General features: G+C 43.8%; 1 protein-coding gene across 1 annotated transcript; it reads right to left on the bottom strand.

Annotated features, from left to right (window-relative positions):
* Nucleotides 1-384: 384 nt before the first annotated feature.
* MPV17L (MPV17 mitochondrial inner membrane protein like) lies at nt 385-18,891 on the bottom strand. The gene is made up of 4 exons (XM_021086176.2): nt 18,493-18,891; nt 12,501-12,571; nt 8,396-8,425; nt 385-8,318 (listed from the first exon to the last, which is right to left on the bottom strand). Exons 1-4 carry the CDS (start codon nt 18,800-18,802, stop codon nt 8,139-8,141), a joined length of 591 nt encoding a protein of 196 aa, XP_020941835.1. The 5' UTR covers nt 18,803-18,891; the 3' UTR covers nt 385-8,138.
* Between the last annotated feature and the right edge of the window lie 855 nt (nt 18,892-19,746).

Genomic DNA, 19,746 nt, shown 5'->3' on the forward strand with positions numbered 1-19,746 from the left:
TGGATACTAGTCAGATTCACTAACCACTGAGCCATGACAGGAACTCCAATAAGAGAAATCTTAATATTGAATTCCTCCCCCCCCCGCTTTATGCTCAAAAAGAATGGTTTCTGAGAAGTCACTTGGGCACGACTTCAGTTCTAAATTCTCAGCTCTGTGGGAGTACATACACCCACAGGAAGTAGACCAAACATTGGCAAGAATTCAGTGACAAAGAGCATATGTATAGAGATAAGGACAACCTGTATCTCAATCCAAAGTAAAGGCATAAATCTTGCATTTGCAGTAAAGATAATTAGGAAAGACTGCAGGATGTAAATCTCATTTCCTTTACATATTTCCTGGAAATACCACCCATAACACAAAACAACCAGGATCATTTGCTGTGCTTAACCAAAATTCATTTATTTTTTCATATACACTAAATCACATCATACAAATTTAATATACACATTTTATACATAAAATTTAAACTTGAAAATGAAGCAACTAGTGTTGCTTTTACAGCCATTTCCACTCAAAACATGAAAAGAGTATTCTGGCTTCATGGCATGAGTATTAGAAAATGAACAATAAATTAACAGTATTTCCATTTTAAATGCGGTTTAAAGAATTATGGAAATAAGGAGGAAAAAGAAAATGAACAAATACAGTTCTTTACCATGAATACTAAAAAGACAATATTCTGATATGGCCAGTGTCTGCTCAACCGTCTGACCTCAGTATTGAGGTAGGGTATCAATCACATCGATTGATCCTTCACCAGGAAGCATCATCAAGCTTGCGATCTAACTGGCATCCATTCTTGGTCCCCAGCATTCAGAGAATTGACAACACACTTAACTCCATCCACTGTCACCCTCGGGTGAAAAAGCAGTTGGTTCTGTTATTTGGCAGTTATCTGGCTGCCTGGTCGCACTTCCATTTTCAGGGCTTAATTTGTTGCTCTCTGTGGAGGCTGTGGAGTAGGAGTGGATGACCATCTACGTATTATGATTTCGGGGGTCCCAGAAAGTGATGTCCAGAGTAACTCTTAACAGTTGTGAGCTGTTGGTCACCACTGCACAAGCCAAACTATGAAATCGACATACATAACAGCGTATATTACTCAGGGTTCTCCAGAGAAACCAATAGCATTATGTATAGAAAGAGATTTATTATAAGGAACTGGCTCATATGATTTGGGGGGCAAGTCCCAAGGCCTGCAGGGTGAGTCAGCAAGCTAAAGACCCTGGAGAGCTGATGGTGTAGCTTCCACCCAGAAGCCAATAGGCTTACGACACAGGAAGAGCCAATGGTTCAAGTCGAAAGGTAGGGAAAAAAGCCAGTGTCCCAGTCAACTAGCCAGAATTCTGTTAGTTGGAATGGGGCTAGCCTTTTCGTGCTATTCAGCCTTCAACTGATTGGACAAGGCCCACTCCCATTAAGGAGGGCAATCTGCTTGACTCAGTCTACCAATATATATGTTAATGTCATCCAAAAATGCCTTCAGAGGAACACCCAGAATATACTGTTGGACCAAATATCTGGGCACCCCAAGGCCCAGTCAAATTGACACATAAAATTAACCATCACAAAGTGTAGTTTAGTGGTTTGGAGAAGGCCCAACTACTATGACTCTACCCAATTCTCAAAGACAAGTAGTCCAGTCTTTGGAGAGCTGGGGAGAGGTGTGAAGAGATGGTTTTTGGAGGGTATGTGCAAGTTAGGCCAGGGCCTTAAAGCTTGTAAGTCATAACCATCTCCAAGAAAACACAATTTTCTGGGCCTGGAGCTATAGCAGCTGGAGGTCTAAGCTGTGCTCAACTTAAGACAGGACAGCTGCCTGAACACGGGGATGAAGATGAGAAAGCCATCAGTGCGGACTTAGCAGCAGTACAGAAGCAAAAAGCAACAGATGAGAAATCTAAAAATTACATTCGTTCATTCATTCATTCATTCATTCATTCAACAGTATTACAGAATTTCTGCTACATGCTGGACACTGTGCTGGACATTTTGGATACAAATCCAAAGAAGAAATATATATTCTTCCCTCCAGAAGCTCATTCTGGTAGGGAATACAAATTTGCAAACAGGTAATGATCACCCATTGTAGAAAGTTCAGAATACATTGCAGTGATCTTTGCCCGGCTGGTTTTAATCCAATGGGGAATTGACAGCACAAGGTAAAGTCTATCAGAAGAGTCCTGCCAAACAAATCTGCTCTTATTAAATAGGAGTTCCCACTCTGGTGCAACAGGATTGGCAGAATCTCTGGAGCCCTGGGACACAGCTTCAGACCTTGGCCCCAGGTGGGTGAAGGATCCAGCGTTGCCACACTTGCGGTGTAGGTCACAACTGTGGCTCAGATCTGATCCTTGGCCTGGGAACCCCATATGCTGTAGGGCAGCCGAAAAAGAAAAAGAAAAAAAAAACTTCTCTCCACCCCCCACCCACCACAGCAGTACTTCCTAAAATTCCATCCAGAGATTCACTGTGTTAGCCATTAAAAACACAACTCAGCTAGAATGACTGTCATCCACATCTCAGGACATGAGCTCAATAAACCTCCTTTTCTAAAGGTAGCTGAAATCAGCCACAGAGAGAGAATGGGAGCTTGGAAAGATGAAGAAGAGAAATGGGAACTGATGTGGAAGATACAGCACTAAGTCAGAATGCAGGGAAGGGGCAGCCAGAGGACAGAGCGGGGGTCTCTGAAAAAAAGGGGGCACTGCAGGGTCAAACTCTTTGGGCACAAGAACCCATCCAGTTTCTAATACGTGAAGAAGATGAACCTAACTTCAAAGGGACGCTGCCTCCAGAATGGTTACTCCCTTCCCATCTCTCCCTAGGACTGATCCTTCCTTCTTTACTTACCCTGGAGGGAAGAAAAGACCCACAGAGGGGCCTCTGCAACCGTCTCCCTAAAGCACGGCTGTCATGCCACGAAGTATACTGGTCCCTGACCTCATCACGTACTCTGTCCCTTTGGAGTATCTGGGTGGAGGGGGCTGGGGAGGGATGAAGAACAGGAGAAGGGGGCTTGTTAGGGCCCTTTGACAAAGAGAAAGGCAGGTATGGATGGATAAGATTTAAGGAGGTGTTCCCATGTGGTTCAGCAGGTTAAGGATCCAACAGCTGTGGCTTGGGTCACTGCTGTGGCCACAGTCTGGGAACTCCCGCATGCCACGAGTGCAGCCAAAAAAATAACGATGTAAGGAAACACAGATTTACAACGGGAAAGAGAACTAAAAAAGATAAGCTTTTAACAGATATATGCCAGTCATGTTAACTGAGTTATGAACTATTCTATCGGCTTGGTTGGCTCCTGTTCACAGCTCTTCATCTGTTACCCTGAAACTCCAAGTTCACCCTTTATCTTTGAACTCCACATTTCCCCTTTCACTTATTCACCACTGACAGTGTTAAGAGAAAAAATTTCCTGAGTTTTTACATTGCATTTTCTGTGATTTGGTTCCTTTAGATTCTAAATATAGTGGGTAAAACTAGATTACGTGTAGCCAATGCAAAGTAAAAATCTTCAGGCACAAAAATCCATTAACTTTCTAATACTTTCAGAAGATGAACATAATTTCAAATGAAAGCTGCCTCCAGGATATATGGTTAAGCGTGTTCTGGGTATAATTTGTCTTGGCAAACACTGCAAAAATTCACATAAAATTCCACTGAACTAAAAGATTACCCACCAAGCAAAAAATATTTTTCAATAGCTTTGAATGAATCCTAAAGGATGACAATCCTTAGAAGAGGAATAAAGTACGGACGAGTTAGAAATTGTACTTCTGGGAGTCCCCGTCGTGGCTAACGGTTAACGAATCTGACTAGGAACCATGAGGTTGTGGGTTTGACCCCTGGCCTTGCTCAGTGGGTTAAGGATCCGGCATTGCCATGTGGTGTAGGCTACAGAGGCGGCTCGGATCCTGAGTTGCTGTGGCTGTGGCGTACACCAACAGCTACAGCTCCGATTGGACCCCTAGCCTGGGAACCTCCATGTGCCACAGGTGCAGCCCTAGAAAAGATAAAAAAAGACCAAAAAAAAGAAAAAAGAAAAGAAATTGTACTTCTGGGTAAACTGCCTCAGTTAAAGAAACTCTCCATTGGATTTGGTTGTGGTTAACACAGTTGATTTGGAGGCCCTGTTTAGATACAACCTGAAACACCCAAGTTAAATCTCTGTAGTTACACATTTTATAGTGAAAGAAGTAATGTTTTCTTCAAAGTATTAAAACCAAAAGTGCAATGATTAATGAATATTAGAATGTGGGAAAATGCTTTCCTCTTTGGACTGCCTTTTATTAGCTATAATTCCTTCCATCCGTAAACAGTTTTCTTATTCTGGCCTCAAAAGCATCAATGTAAGTACGATAACGTTTTCCCCCAAAGTGATAAGTAACAAGGACCTGCAATACTCTGTAATCGCGTATAAGGGGAAAGCATCTGAAAAAGAATGGAGATATATATATATATTTATGATTCACTTTGATGTATACCTAAAACTAACACATTGTAAGTCAACTCTACTCCAATAAAATGTATATCAAAAGATCACATTTCCCTAAAGCCCTCTGCATGTGTATAAACCCCTAAATGCCAAATTTCACCAACTGTATAGCAGGCAGGTAATCAATCACTTTGCTGAATCACCTCACTGACATATTTCGAGGAAAATATTTTTACACACTGCTCTCAAATTTGGTGTTTTTAGAAAATTTTTAAATTTTAATGCCAACTCTTACATTGCCGAATTCTTCCTCACCAAACCCATCATGATTTATGAATAACTTTCATTAATTCTCTTACAAAAGAAAAAAGACTGATAGGCTACAAATTATGCATGATTTTTAATTTCAAGTAAGCTGGACAGAAGCACCTACATTATTCAAACACATCCCTTTCAGTTAGAACTTAAATGCCTTTTCCTTTGCTTTCTCTTTCAAGGTCCGAGGTTCACAGACCTGCAGTCTTGTGACTTCCCATCCTTCAGGACCCAGCTCAGGCATCTCCTCCATGGAGCCTTCCCAGATTTCCTAGGGTAACACGATTGCAAAGTACTTAACTGCTGCCATCACTAACCCATGGCTGGGGGGCATTCCTTGAGGAGCAGTCAAGCTTTCTGTTGACTAGTCAGGAATGCTGTTCAAACACTGAATGATGAATTGGATTATAGGTGTCCGGAGGACCTGAGTATCATTTTTCTTATACTCACAACTAGACCATGAACTTCTTTTAACAGTTACCGCCATGTTGTTTATGCTCATTATATCCTCCAGTGGCCTTTAATGACACATTATTTACATGCGGGTTATGATGTGATCTACTATGGTTATACTGGTGGACTATAAGGTAGGTAGAAGGAAAGATCTCCCCTGAATTAAGAAATCACTTTTCAGCTATCTGGGTAAGAGGCCTGTATCTGTGACTGGAAATGGACACCAGGAGTCAAAAAGCACTCTTGATTTTAACAGCAGCAGGGCCAGGACAGCTCCCTAGTGGCGGTGGCCAATGGTATTATCATGCAAGGCCATCAGAGAGTCAGAAAAGGAGGAGAGCTGGGTAGGTGCCGTTTGAACTACAGAGGTTAATACCCCAAAAGCTTACCCAGGATCAGAAAGCAATATACTGTTCGTTTTTTGTTGTCGTTGTTTAATGCTTAAGACATCCTCCTACATAGTAGGTGAAGTTTGGAAAATCCAGTCTACCTCATCTCTGTCAAGGGAAAGGAATGAAAGGTTTTGCCCTTGCTCATCAACCAAGGGGCCAGAAGAACATGCTGAGGCAGCGCACAAACAAGTTAAAGAAACCTTAGGGACAGGGAAATCTGGAATAGGAGCCACCTGCTCTGTTCTAAACCGTGGAGGGTCAAGGGTGTGATTTACAAAGAATGGCAGCATGTTAAAACAAACATTCCATTATTTGGGATAAATTCCATTTCTAACACTAAAACACAAAAGCACATGAAAATTAAAGATATTATTTGCAAAAATTCAGAGGACATAGGCTACATATTCCCTACAGTACATAGGAACACTTTTTTTTTTTTTTTTGGCCGGGGATCACACCTGTGCTACAGCCACAACCTGAGCCACAGCAGTGACAATGCTGGATCCTTAACCCACTGGGCCACCAGGGATTTCCCAGAGGAACACATTATTGAGTACAGATTATCACAGTTTATGAATAATAAGCTTTTCCCCCTTGACAGTGTAAACAAGATTTGTTTCCCAAACACGCTTCTTCCACCGTAAGTAATGCTGAAGCTCATCTAAAAAATTGCCAGGTTGTTCTTACCATATTTACTCTGGATATACTTTTTTTTTTGTCTTTCTTTTTTCAGGGCCGCACCCGAGGCACATGCAGGTTCCCAGGCTAGGGGTCAAATTGGAGCTATAGCTGCTGGCGTACACCACAGCCACAGCAACGGGGGATCTGACCTACCCGACAGCTCACGGCAACACCGGATCCTTAACCCATTGAGAGAGGCCAGGGATCGAACCCTCGTCCTCATAGATATCGGTCAGATTTGTTAACCACTGAGCCACAACGGGAACTCCTGGATATACTTTTTAACTAAAACATGACTTAGGTGTTGCGAAGTAGCTTTTCCGTTATAGGAACTACTTTTAAGACTATGCAAAAAACAATTTAGAATTAAACTAGAAATTATCTTACTCTTGTCTGAATAATGTAAAATATATTAATATCTATTAAATTCAAATAAATCATGTACTTAAGAGTTATATACTTATAACAAATTTATATTACAACTAACATCAATTATATACTTAAAATGTTTAGAATATATATTCTTAAATACAAATTCTCAAGATAAATATATTAACATCTCAGTGCTTCACACCTTCAAATTTGTGAAACACTCCATTGAAATCAACAGAAGAGCAACACAACTCTTGGGTGAAAATTGCTAAAACTTCTTGAAATACTCACATAATTGTTAAACCCACTGGTTTTGAAGTTCAAAAAACTGGGTCAATCTGAAAAACTGGATTGAATTTCTCATGTCTACCTTAAAGATGATCTGTAAAGATTTATGTGAAAGCACTACTGTTTATTTGTTTGTTTGTTTTTTGGCTTTTTAGGGCTGCACTCGCAGCATATGGATTCCCAGCCTAGGGATAGAATTGGAGCTACAGCTGCCGACCTACGCCACAGCTCACGGCAACACCAAATCCTTAACCCACTGAGCGAGCCCAGGGATTGAACCTACAACCTTATGGTTCCTGGTTAGATTCATTTCCGCTGTGCCATGGCAGGAACTCCAAAGCACTACTTTTAAAAACTGTAACATCAGTATGAATTTGGGGGTAAGTAACTATTTTCCCTGGAACTTTATACAGTTCTTTCCAGAAGAACTGTTTAATTTTTTTTAGAAATTTCACTCAATATATTTCTTTTAAAAGCCAAATATTGAGTACATTATTTTTGTATTTTGTACATGTCTAAGAAATGGGGTATTGAGCCAAATGAATATGCTGAAAACTAAAAAACATTAACCAAAAAATGTTTAAAAACTATAAAAGTAGAAGATATCCATAAAATACACTCTATATAGGACACACTGACTAGTTATTTTTTTATACAAAATGTACTTGCAGCTCTTTAGTATTGCATAACAATAAATTATTATACAGTATTTTAGTGGGAAACCTGGTCATTCAATGCTGTATAAATAGAAATTTACTCTAAGGACTGTATAAAAGGTAATCCAGAAGCATTTAGGAGACAACCTGAGGTTTTTTAGAAGCGATGTATACAATCGAAATGCCTTAAATCAACTGGCAGTGAAATAGTGGACTAGAAAGAGTAATGAGTATAAAATGCCACTTTGTCACTGTTCCTAATACTAACCAAAGTATTAGAGAAGGGAAGACATTAGAGAAGTAATACTTTCAGATTAGAATGAAAAAAAAAAAGATTTGAATAAGACTGAAAATTATTACTGCTAATTAAAAACAACTGGGTCTCAAACTTGGGGGGGACGACAACCCAGGTGGGTCTACAGAATAGTAGTTCTTCAAAAGGGAGCACATAACTGGTAAGGAGAGTGTTTCTTCTGCAAGCAGGTCCACTGCATTTAAGGGGAAAAAATTAGTCCCTTTCAGGGAGTTCTTGACTTGTCATTTCTCTGGGGGGCTTTCAACTTCATTTGTCCCCTTTGTGCGAAGAGAAGCGAAAGCTGACTTCAGTGTGCCATCACCACCCTGTTGTGAAAAGCAGAGGAAGGTGGCCCACAGAAAGCCGCAGAGTCCGGTGTAAGCTGTTCTCCAGGGAACAGGAACGAGGCTGAAGTTGGTGAGCTGGAACAGAGGGAGACTGTCAGGGCTCCCTGTCATCCAAACCCACGAGTGAGCATTCTAAGTGGATTGAGACTCACCTGTACAAAAGGCCAGTACATCAGACCACTCTGGAACAAAGAACAACTTTATTAGGATGCTTTTACATCACACCAAACAATCACACAGTACATTCTTTAAAGCATTAAGAAACCCAGGCTGCTAGACTGTGGAGGTGTTTTTATATGTCAGACTAAGCTGATTAAATTCGACTGCTTAAGGCCTCTTGAGTGGAAGAGGGTGGGGAGTTGTACAGAAGCGGTTTGGCACAATAATAAAGATTTTTATTAGTTATATTCACAGAACGATAATGAAAAGTCTACCAGAATCAGTACCATCTCTGGAAGACAGGTGCTTTCAAAATAACAATGTATATTTACACATTGCAATTTTCCTGTTTGCCCAAGCAAATGATGCAGGGAAAAGAGAAAATACAGGATCATCAATGAATTTTTAAAACTACAGACCAAACCCCCCCTTTTTTTTTTTTTTTTACTGTGCCCACAGCATACCAAAATTCCCAGGCCAGGTATCAAACCTGCACCACAGCAGTGGCAATGCCAGATCCTTAATCTACTGAGCCACCAGGGAACTCCCAGACTAAACCATTCTTTTTTTTTTTTTTTTTTTTTTGGTCTTTTTGCCTCTTCTAGGGCCGCTCCCATGGCATATGGAGGTTCCCAGGCTAGGGGTCTAATTGGAGCTGTAGCCACCGGCCTATGCCAGAGCCACAGCAATGCAGGATCCAAGCCACGTCTGCAAACTTCACCACAGCTCACGGCAATGCCAGGTACTTAACCCACTGAGCAAGGCCAGGGATCAAACCCGCAACCCCATGGTTCCCAGTCGGATTTGTTAACCACTGTGCCACAATGGGAACTCCCAGACTAAACCATTCTTGTGATTTGCTAGTAACATATTCTGCCTATGTCATGCTATAGAATAAGTTTAGCTTTTAAAATGGATTTATTTTCACAGACAGAAAATAAACATGGTTACCACAGAGGAAGGGAGGGAAAGGTTAAATTAGGAGTTTATTAATTGGGATTAATATACACACACTACTGTATATAAAATAGATAACCAACAATGTAGCACAGGGAACTACATTCAGTATTTTATAACATATAAAGGAAAAGAATATGAAAAAGAATATACAGGTATGTATAACTGAATCACCTTGCTGAACGCCTGAAAATAACGCAATATTGTAAATCAACTATATTCAATAAAAAATTTTTAAATTTGATTTTTAACCTATACATTCTGAAAAAAAGGTCATCATTATGGATTTCTTTAAGATAGAGGTCTTAGTACGTAAATTATATTGTTTTGGGGTCTTTTAGTTTTGTTTGGTTTTTTTTTTTGGCCATGCCTGTAGCATACAGAAGTTCCCAGGACAGCAATCAGACCCACGCCACAGCAGTGACAACACTGGATCCTTAACTAGTAGGCCACCAAGGAACTCCATAAATTATATCTTAAAAAAAAAAAAAAAAAAAACAACTAAACAAAACCTAGAGGTTTTCAAAACAGTCCTTAAAAGTGATATTACACTGATAACATAAAGGTGGTATTTTTTTCCCTGCTAATTTGTATTTTCTAGTTTCTACACTAAACCATTGTAATTAAAAACTTTTTTGCTTTAGGACCGCATCCAAGGCATATGGAAGTTCCCAGGCTAGGGGTAGAATTGGAGTTATAGCTGCCAGCCTCCACCACAGCCACAGCAATATAGGTCCGAGCTGTGTCTGCGACCTACACCACAGCTCACGGCAACGCAGGATCCTCAACCCGCTGAGCAAGGCCAGGGATCAAACCCACATCCTCATGGGTAGTAGTTGGATTCATTTTCGCTGAGCCATGACGGGAACTCCCTGCTTGCTTGCTGTTTGTATAAATGTCAGCTGTACCTATCTCCATAGGATCTTTGACATCATGGGGAAGGTTGTTCCTTTTTCCAAAAGAAAGCAGCAGAAAATCACGTTGGAATGTCACCATGGGCCCACAGTTTTTTTGCCCCAGGAGCAGTAATGCAAGCTCTGAGGGCTCTCCCCCGGAAGGAAGAAGGAACTGTCAGAACAGCTCAGGGGAAACATGTGGCTTCCACCCTCCCTACCACCCGCCTCCAACCATCGGGCAGGTGACGCTGGTTCTTGTGCTTAGACTCATTGCACAGGAGATGCCAGAAGCAGTGCAGGCAGTGGCTGCCTGTGGCTTGGCACTGCTTTTGAGAGGGGACTATGATGTGAAGCCCTAGGCCAGTCCATGTATGGTCTGGAATCCTGAAAATTCACCACATTGTCATTCATAGAATCAGACAGATCTAGGCCAGAGATGGAAAGCATCCTTGACTTTGCCAGACCTTGAGGACACCACTCAAGAAATCTTCACTGAGGGAGTTCCCATCATGGCTCAGCGGAAACCAATTTGACTAGGAACCATGAGGTTGCAGGTTCAATCCCTGCCCTTGCTCAGTTGGTTAAGGATCTGGCACTGCTGTGAGCTGTGGTGCAGGTCGCAGACGTGGCTCAGATCTGGCATTGCTGTGGCTGTGGTGTAGGCCAAGGGCTACAGCTCAGATTCGACCCCTAGCCTGGGAACCTCCATATGCCACAGGTGCAGCCCTTAAAAAAAAAAAAAAAAAAAAAAAAAAAAAAAGTCTTCATTGAATAAATAGATATTTATTTGAAGGACTGGATTATATTTATTTGTACTGAGCAAACAGTACAAGAGGTGACTTGCTTTAAGCCTTGGAATAACCCTTCTTCCTTCTCTGTAAATACCTTTGTGATGTTAAGAAGGTTCCTTTCATAGGGACCCAGCAGAACGCACACCTGGAACCATCAGCTCTAAATGTGGGAAAGATTCCTTTAAGCTACTCACATTCTTCTATTTGTATTTTGCAATACCCTCTTTGGCTTCAAAACTGACTGTAGGGAGTTCCCGTCGTGGCGCAGTGGTTAACGAATCCAACTAGGAACCATGAGGTTGCGGGTTCGGTCCCTGCCCTTGCTCAGTGGGTTAAGCATCTGGCGTCGCCATGAGCTGTGGTGTAGGTTGTAGACTCGGATCGGATCCCACGTGGCTGCAGCTCCGATTAAACCCCTAGCCTGGGAACCCCCATATGCCGTGGGAGCGGCCCAAGAAATAGCAAAAAAAAGACAAAAAAAAAAAAAAAAACTGACTGTAATCACAAATAAGAGTAAATCTAAGGATCTCAGAAATCATTGTGGGAGGAGTTCCCATCGTGGTGAAGCGGAAACAAATCCAACTAGGACTCGTGAGGTTGCAGGTTTGATTCCTGGCCTCACTCAGGGGGTTAAGGACCTGGCATTGCCATAAGCTGTGGTGTAGGTCAAAGAGGCTTGGATCTTGCATTGCTGTGGCTAGGCAGGCAGCTGTAGCTCCAACTGGACCCCTAGCCTGGGAACCTCCACATGCCGCAGGTGCAGCCATAAAAAGAAAAAAAAAAAAAAGAAATCATTGTGAACATTGACTACAATTCAAAGACACTCACATATAGACACTCAAAGCTTCTCACTCAATTATCAAAACAAATTTAAGAACTGTCAAAATATTGTACCCTTGTGCCAACCAAATGGAGCCCTGTTTTAAGAATAGATTCTTGGGAGTTCCCATCGTGGCTCAGAGGAAACCAATCTGACTGGCATCCGTGAGGCGCAGGTTCAATCCCTGGCCTTGCTTAGTGGGTTAAGGATCCGAGTTGCTGTGGCTATGGGGTAGGCTGGCAGCTGTAGCTCCGATTAGATCCCTAGCCTAGGAACCTCCAGGTTGGCCCTAAAAAGACAAAAAAAAAAAAAAAAATTTCTTAAATCAATTCAAGAATTTTTTTAATGACCACACCCACGGCATATGGAACTTCCTGGGCCAAGGACTGAATTCCATCCCCCAGCTGAAGCTGTGACCTATGCAGCAGCTGTGGCAACACCAGATCCTTCAACCCACTGCACCAGGCTGGAGATCAAACCTATGCCTCCACAGCAACCTGTGCCACTGCAGTTGGATTCTTAAGTCACTGCACCACAGGAGGAACTCCTGGTTTAAGAATATTTTTATTAAAACGTATTTAATGTTAAAAAGATACAAAGAGATCTTGGTTGCATTTTCAAAAGTCTGCCTTACCTTATATGTATTCCAGAATTTCTGTCTCAAGTCCAAAAATATGTCATCCTTCCCCTGGAGAATACTCATACCTATTTGCAAAAAACACACACCAAAAGAATTTTTAAAAGATTCAATAGGAGGAGTTCCCATCATGGCAGTGGAAACGAATCTGACTAGGAACCATGAGGTTGCAGGTTCGATCCCTGGCTTTGCTCAGTCAGTGGGTTAAGGATCCATTGTTGCTGTGAGCTGTGGTGTAGGTCGCAGATATGGCTCAGATCTGAGGTCGCTGTGGCTTTGGCTGTGGCCAGCAGCTAAACTCTGATTGGACCCCTAGCCTGGGAACCACCTCCATATGCCGTGGGTGTGGCCCTAAAAAGCAAGGAAAAAAAAAAGATTCAATAGGAAGAATATTATATAACAGTTCATGTTCAAGTTTCCTACTCCAATATTCAAGGTCACCACCATTACTCAATATGCCCCTTATGACCTAACAGTGAAAACAGAAGATAGATAATCTCCATTCTAAAAATAGGTAAATTTTAGAGAGGATTAAGATGGCAGAATAGAAGGACTGGAGCTCAACTTCTCAATGCACAACTAAAGTCTGAGCAATCTCCACCCAAATGGACCGGAAGCCTTAAAAAAGATACCATACTCCAGAATAAAAAGAGGAGGCCACATCAAGAGGTAGGAGGGGCGATTTTGTGATATAAACAACCCCATATCTCCCGGGTGGGAAGCTCCACAGACCAAAAACTAACTGGTTCACAGAGACTCACCTACAGGAGTGAGAGCCCTGAGCCCCACATCAAACCCTCACGTGTGGGGATCTGGCATTGAAGGCCAGTGGGGCTTGTGCACAGGAGCTCCACAGGACTGGGGGAAACAGAGAACCCATTCTCAAAAGGCGCACACGGACTTTCACATGCACTGGGTCCCAGGACAAAGCAAAGTCTCCATAGGAATCTGGGTCAAACCTGACCGCAGTTCTTGGAGGACATCCTGGGAAAACAGGGGTGAATGTGGCTTGTTGTGAGGGAGGGACATTGAAGGCAAAGCTCTCAGGAACTGAACAGCAGTTGCCTTTCTCTGGAGGTGGCCATTTGGGGAAAATCTGGCCCCACCCGTCAGCCAGCAATGAGAAGTCCCAGGGCAAACAACAATCCAGGTGGGATCACAGCCCTACCCCTCAGTAAACAGGCTGCCTAAAGACCCCTCAGGCACACAGCAGCCTCTAGTCCCATCCAGAGACTAAGCCCCACCCACCACAGGGATTAGAATCGGCTCCACCTACCAGTGGGCAGGCATCAGTCCCTCCCATCAGGAAGCCTACAGCAAGCCCCCATACCAACTTCAGCCACAAGGGGGGCAGACACCAGAAGGAACAGAGGCTGCAACTCTATTATCTGTAAAAAGGTCACCATACCAAAAACCTATCAAAATGAAAAGACAGAGAACTATAACTCTGATGAGGGAGAAAAGAAAAACCCCAGAACATCAGCTAAGCAATGAGGAGATTCTTAGCCTCCAGGAAAAAGACTTTAGATTGTTGATGCTGAAGATGATGCAAGACTTTGGAAATAAACTGGAGGCAAAGATGGATAACTTACAGGAAACACTGACCAAAGAGATACAAGAAATAAAACTTAAACAAGAAGAGATGCAAAATACAATAACTGAAATAAAAAATTCCCCAGAAGCAGCTAACAGCAGAATACAGGAGGCAGAAGAACAAATAAGCGAGGTGGAGGATACATTAGTGGAAATTATGGATGCGGAACAAAAGAGAAAAAAGATTGAAAACAAATGAAGAGAGTCTCAGAGAACTCTGGGACAACGTTAAACACACCAACATCTATATTATAGCAGTGCCAGAAGGAGAAGAGAGAAGGGGACAGAAAAAATATTCCAAGAGATAATAGCTGAAAACTTCCCTAACACAGGAAAGGAACTACTCACTCAAATCCAGGAAGCACGAGTACCATATAAAATAAACCCAAGGAGGAATACACTGAGACACATATTAATCAAGCTGACCAAAATTAAAGATAAAAAGAAAATCTTGAAAGCAGCTAGGGAAAAGAGACAAGTAACATACAAGGGAACCCCAATAAGGTTACTGGCAGATTTTTCAGCAGAAACTCTGCAGGCTAGAAGGGAGTGGCATAATATACTTAACGTGATGAGAGGAAAAAACCTCCAACCAAGCAAGGCTCTCCTTCAGATTTGAAAGAGAAATCAAAAGCTTCACCAATAAGCAAAAGTTGAGAGAATTCAGCAACACTAAAACAGCTTTACAACAAATACTAAAGGAACTTCTTCAGTAAGAAAAGAAAAGACAGCAACAGGAAACAAAAATTCCACAAATGACAAGGCTCACCAGTAAAGGTATATATACAGTAAAGATACGAAATCAACCATGCACAATTATACCACCAAAATCTGAAATCATGAGAAGAGGTGGGTACAAATGCACGGCACCGGATATGAACTTGCAATTAAGAGAACAACAACTTAAAACAATCTCCCCCACATATAGACTCTTATATCAAAACTTCAGAATAACTGTGCACCAAAAATCTACAATTGATACACAAACAAGCAATCTCTGGAGAAGAAACATATCTCATAGTAAATAAGTGCATAATCCGCCATGAAAGGGGGTCATTTGACATCATTCTTGGAATGCTGAAGTCTTCTTAGATCTGATTCTGATTCCCTCTCCATCAAATAATTTATGATAATTATAATAATGCAACTATACAATTAAAAAAATAAAAATAGGTAAATTTTGGAGTCCTCTTGTGTCCCAAAAGGTTAAGGATACGGCACTGTCACTGCAGTGGCTCAAGTCATCGCTGTGGCTTGGGTTGGATTGAGAGCCCAGGAGCTGCGAACATGGCAAAACAACAGCAACAAAGTAATATAAAAGTAGGTAAATATATATATATATTTTGCTTTTTGCAAGGCCAGATCCTTAACCCACTGAATGAGGACAGGAATTGAACCTGCAACCTCATGGTTCCTAGTTGGATTCATTTCTGCTTCGCCACCACGGGAATTGCAGTAAATTTTAAAGTGATAATATGGAGAATAGCAGGGTACAAAGGGATAGCAGAATGGGATTTTTTTGGCCACGCCCACAGCATGTGGAAGTCCCAGGGCCAGAGACTGAATTAGTGCCACAGTGGTAACCTGAGCCTCAGCAGTGACAACTGCTGGATCCTTAACCACTAGGCCACCACGAAACTCCTATTTCTTAAAAAGAAAGCTGTAAGAGAATTCACAAACACCTGGATGTTAGGTTAGTGGGACTATTGGTGACTTCCCGCCCTTCAAAACGTTTTGCGAAATGTTTGAATATTTTAAAGTTTAATTTCCTTTTATAAGAAGGCCTCTGGGCCCTGGGTATTCTAGCAACTGCAGATTTCCCATCTAAAAGGCTTTCTAATAAGAATCTGAAAGGAGAACACCAATTCAGCCTTCCTAAAAATATTTGGAAATATTAATGTTCAACAGCCCTGAAAAGGAATTCAGGGAACAAGGATAAAACCCTGTTTTACTAAGGGTGTAAAAATGAGAGTGCTTTCGAAATTCTGCAACTCTGGGAAGAAGGGGAAATAAAATCTTTTTAGTCAATCGCAGGGGATTCTTAAAACAGGACTCAAAAAAACTTGAGCCTAGAGTTCCCGTCATGGCTCAGTGAAAATGAATCTGACTAGGATCCATGAGGACACAGGTTCAATCCCTGGCCTCGCTCAATGGGTTAAGGATCTGGCATTGCTGTGAGCTGTGGTGTAGGTCACAGACGCAGCTTGGATTTGGCCTTGCTGTGGCTGTAATGTAGGCCAGGGGCTAGAGCTCTGATTCGACCCCTAGCCTGGGAATGTCCATATGCTGCAGGTTCAGCCCTAAAAACACAAAAGATTAAAAACAAAACAAAACAAAACAAAACAAAAAAAACCGCCTTGAACCTGATATGGGTAATATATGGGTAATACCGTATTTGACTTGCCAAGCACTCATTAAGGGCTCAGCACATTATGTGCTTTTTTTCAGTTGACCCTTCTAACCCTCCACTGAGGATGGTGGAGTTACAGAGGCAGAAAGGAGCTCAGGGAGGCGGACAGAGGCTCAAGTCCAACCCAAGTGTGGCGCCTGAGCCAGACCTTTCAATCACAAGGACTCTAACTCCCTAAGGGGCCTCAGCACAAAGGATCATCTATCTGATAGAGGCAATTTTCCAGGCCTGACGTGCCCTGAACAGACATCCCCCCTGCTTCATTTTAATATGAGGAAATGGAAACCAGGACCTAGAAATTTGTAAAGAAAAATGAAGAAGCGATGTCTGGAGGAATCTGTTTCGGGGGCCTCGCTGTTACTGCAGCTTCTTTCTGGTTTCAGGCATTCTGACAAGCCCCAGGGAGATTAAGGCCATGCCAAGGATTGTGCAGTAGGTTTCGGGCAAGTCTTTCATTCCCTTTGAGCTCCATTTCCTCTTCTTTAACAGGGGAATAACAGTACCTGCTTCACCACATTGCTTGAGGATTAAATGGGAATCTGATTCCCAAATGCCCAGCCTCTCACCTGGCACTCCCTCACCCACCCCATCCCTTCACCAAAGCACAAGGCCACTGGGGTAACAGGCGTGAGGAACCTAGCCTAGAAGTCGCACCCTGGGATCAGGCACAGATCTTATAAACTAGGTGGCTTCGCCTCTCGGGTCCTCTATCCCCTGACCTCACTGACCCCCCTGGCCACGTGGATGGCTAACACTGCATCAGGCATGTTTCCTGCAGAGTGTATGACTGACTCTGGCCCCTAGAAGAAGGTCCAAGGGGCAGCATAAGTTCCTTCAAAGTGGTGATTTAACCACTTCAACCCAGTTTAGAAGAAAGCACTAAAAGCCACCGGCAAGACCTTCTTGGGGGAATCTATGACTCTCAAGGCCAGGCCTCAGGCCCTTGAGTTTTCTTAGGGGGTGGGTGCCCCTCCCTGCCCACAATAGCAAATGCCATAAAAAAGAGGCCACAGAGCCCTTTCTATTGTTTTTTTAGAATGTAGGGCCCAAAGGAAGGTTCCCAATCCCTCCTCCTTCCTTTCTGAGAAGGGAGCTCCTGGGACTCTCACAGGTTGAGTCTCTCATGGCAGGGGTCCAAGGTCTCCTCACATTTTCTGTGGGGTTTTTTTGGTTTTTGGCAGCGCCCGTGGCATGCCAAAGTTCCCAGGCCAGGGCTCAAACCCTAGCCACCGCAGTGGTAAGGCTGGATCCTTAACCTGCTGAGCCACAGGGAACTCCTGTGGGTTTTGATATGGGGATGGGACACCCCATATCAAGTAAATTTTGTTACCAAAGTAGGACTACTGCAAATGGGGGGGGAACCAGTCTCAACCTCAGATTCCACCAGCTTTGCCCCGTTGGTCTTGAATCCCACTCCCATGTCGTATTTGTGTTGGAAAGGAGTGTCACCCCCACCCCCACCCCGTGGAAAGGAGGCCCCCAGCCCCAGGTGTGGATTTTCCCAGGAGCAGGAGAGCCCCCACCCCATACCTTGCAGTCACAGAGGTCACAGCTGCTATGGGGTATCATGACATTCTCATGGATCTTTTTCAGGGGGAAACGGGGCCCCAGTCCTGCCTCCGGGAGTTCTAGCCGAGGTCCCAAGCCTCCTGAAACCTCCAGCCCCAGTCTGTAGTGCAAGCACAGCGTCCCACCCTAAGACACTCTTCCCTGGCCTCTTCAGCAACCATTCCTCAATTTCTTTTTCCTCAACCCCTTAATCCAAGGTCCCCGGACTTAGCCCTCGCACCTCTACCTCCAGCCTCCAGCCCCATCCTCCCGGTTCCCCGAACCCTTGCCCCCTCCCCCCCCAACAGGGTTTCCAGCCCTAGTCACTGGCCCCCACAGCCCCTGACTTCGGTTTCCCAACCCCGATCCCGGCCCGCTCACCAGATCCCGAACCCGTCCCCCAGCTCCGGCTCCCAGGCCCCCATGCAGACTCCTCACCCAGGTAAAAGGCAGAGACGGCCACCGGCCCGCCAAGCGCCTGGTCGCACAGCACCTTGGCCAGGATGACGCGCGGCGCGCGGCCCGGCAGCGCGCGCTCCAGCAGGCGCAGCCACACGTAGTTGAAGTTTCCGTGGAAGACCACGGCCACCGTGGCCACGTGCCGCGTCTGCCGCCAGTCCGCCCGGCAGCCCCGCAGCCGCTGCTGCAGCGCGTCGCCAGCCGAGAAGAGCGCGGTATAGAGCAGCACGTTCGTGGGCCAAGGGTAGCGCCCGGCGGCGCGCGGGAGTACCCGCCACCAGCCCGCCATGCCCGCGCCCCCAGCGCCTGCCAGCCGCCGCCGGAGGCTTCTGGGCCACGGCCTCCGCCTCCTGCTCGGCGGCCGGCGCCCTCAGCCCCCGCCTCCCGCGCACCGCGCCCAGCCACCTGCACCTGACTCCTCCCCGATGCTCAAGAGCGATTGGGCGCCCCGAGCACACCCAACCCGCGCCGACCAATCCCGTGGCCACTGGCGATCTTGGGGGCTGAGCTTTTGAAATGAGGCTGGTCGGCAAAAATGCTTGTCCCATTACACGAAATGTCCAGAAGAACAGTCAAATCCGTAGAGACAGAGAGTAGGCTAGTAAGGTACTGGGCGATGGGGGGATGCGAAGTGGCTGGGTGTAGGGTTCCTTTAGCGAGTGATGAAATATTTCATAATTAAATAGTGGTAATGGTTGCACATACAACCACTGAATACAAAGTGGTAAATTTTATGGTATGCGAATTATATCTCAAAACAAACGAAAGAAGGTTTAAAAAGGGAAAATTTTTTAAAAAGAAAAAAAGAAGGATACCATAACAGTTATCAAGGTGGCGGTGTATTTGAAACGTTTACATATAAAGAACACTTTCGACGCACACTGTACATTGATTGATTGTGTAACGTCTTTGGAGACAGTGTTAGAAGTTGAAATTTGAGACCCTTCAGAAATATGAGATGGGGTTCAATGAGCCTACTGCCTTCTTCTTTGGTGCCTCAATGAATACTACCTCCCAAAACATACGCTGAGCTCCCAGCTCCTGTATCAGAGGAGCAGGTCCTTGGAAACCCAGACAGCAGATGTAACCTCTGACTTCCTGGAAGTCAGGTTCTCTTTGCTTCTCTCCCTCTATTTTTCCTTCCTTCATTGTCACATCCAATTCTATTCTCGTTCCCTCTCCTATTTGTTGACTTATTTTTGTTTATTGTTTTTTCATTTTTAACTTTTCATT

This window comes from Sus scrofa, chromosome 3 (genome assembly GCF_054392235.1).
Source record: "Sus scrofa isolate SSC_HxYL_T2T_F1_AM1 chromosome 3, Sscrofa_HxYL_maternal_Yorkshire_Landrace_v2.0, whole genome shotgun sequence".
In the NCBI taxonomy this organism is placed as follows: Eukaryota; Metazoa; Chordata; class Mammalia; order Artiodactyla; family Suidae; genus Sus; species Sus scrofa.

What these genes read in the sequence shown, in the direction of transcription:
- MPV17L (XM_021086176.2), bottom strand. Translation starts at nt 18,802, where the DNA reads ATGGCGGGCTGGTGGCGGGTACTCCCGCGCGCCGCCGGGCGCTACCCT. An exon ending in CGTCTCTGCCTTTTACCTGG is followed by an intron (nt 12,572 to 18,492) that starts GTGAGGAGTCTG and finishes TTTTGCAAATAG; the next exon opens with GTATGAGTATTCTCCAGGGG. An exon ending in TGTACTGGCCTTTTGTACAG is followed by an intron (nt 8,319 to 8,395) that starts GTGAGTCTCAAT and finishes CCTCTGTTCCAG; the next exon opens with CTCACCAACTTCAGCCTCGT.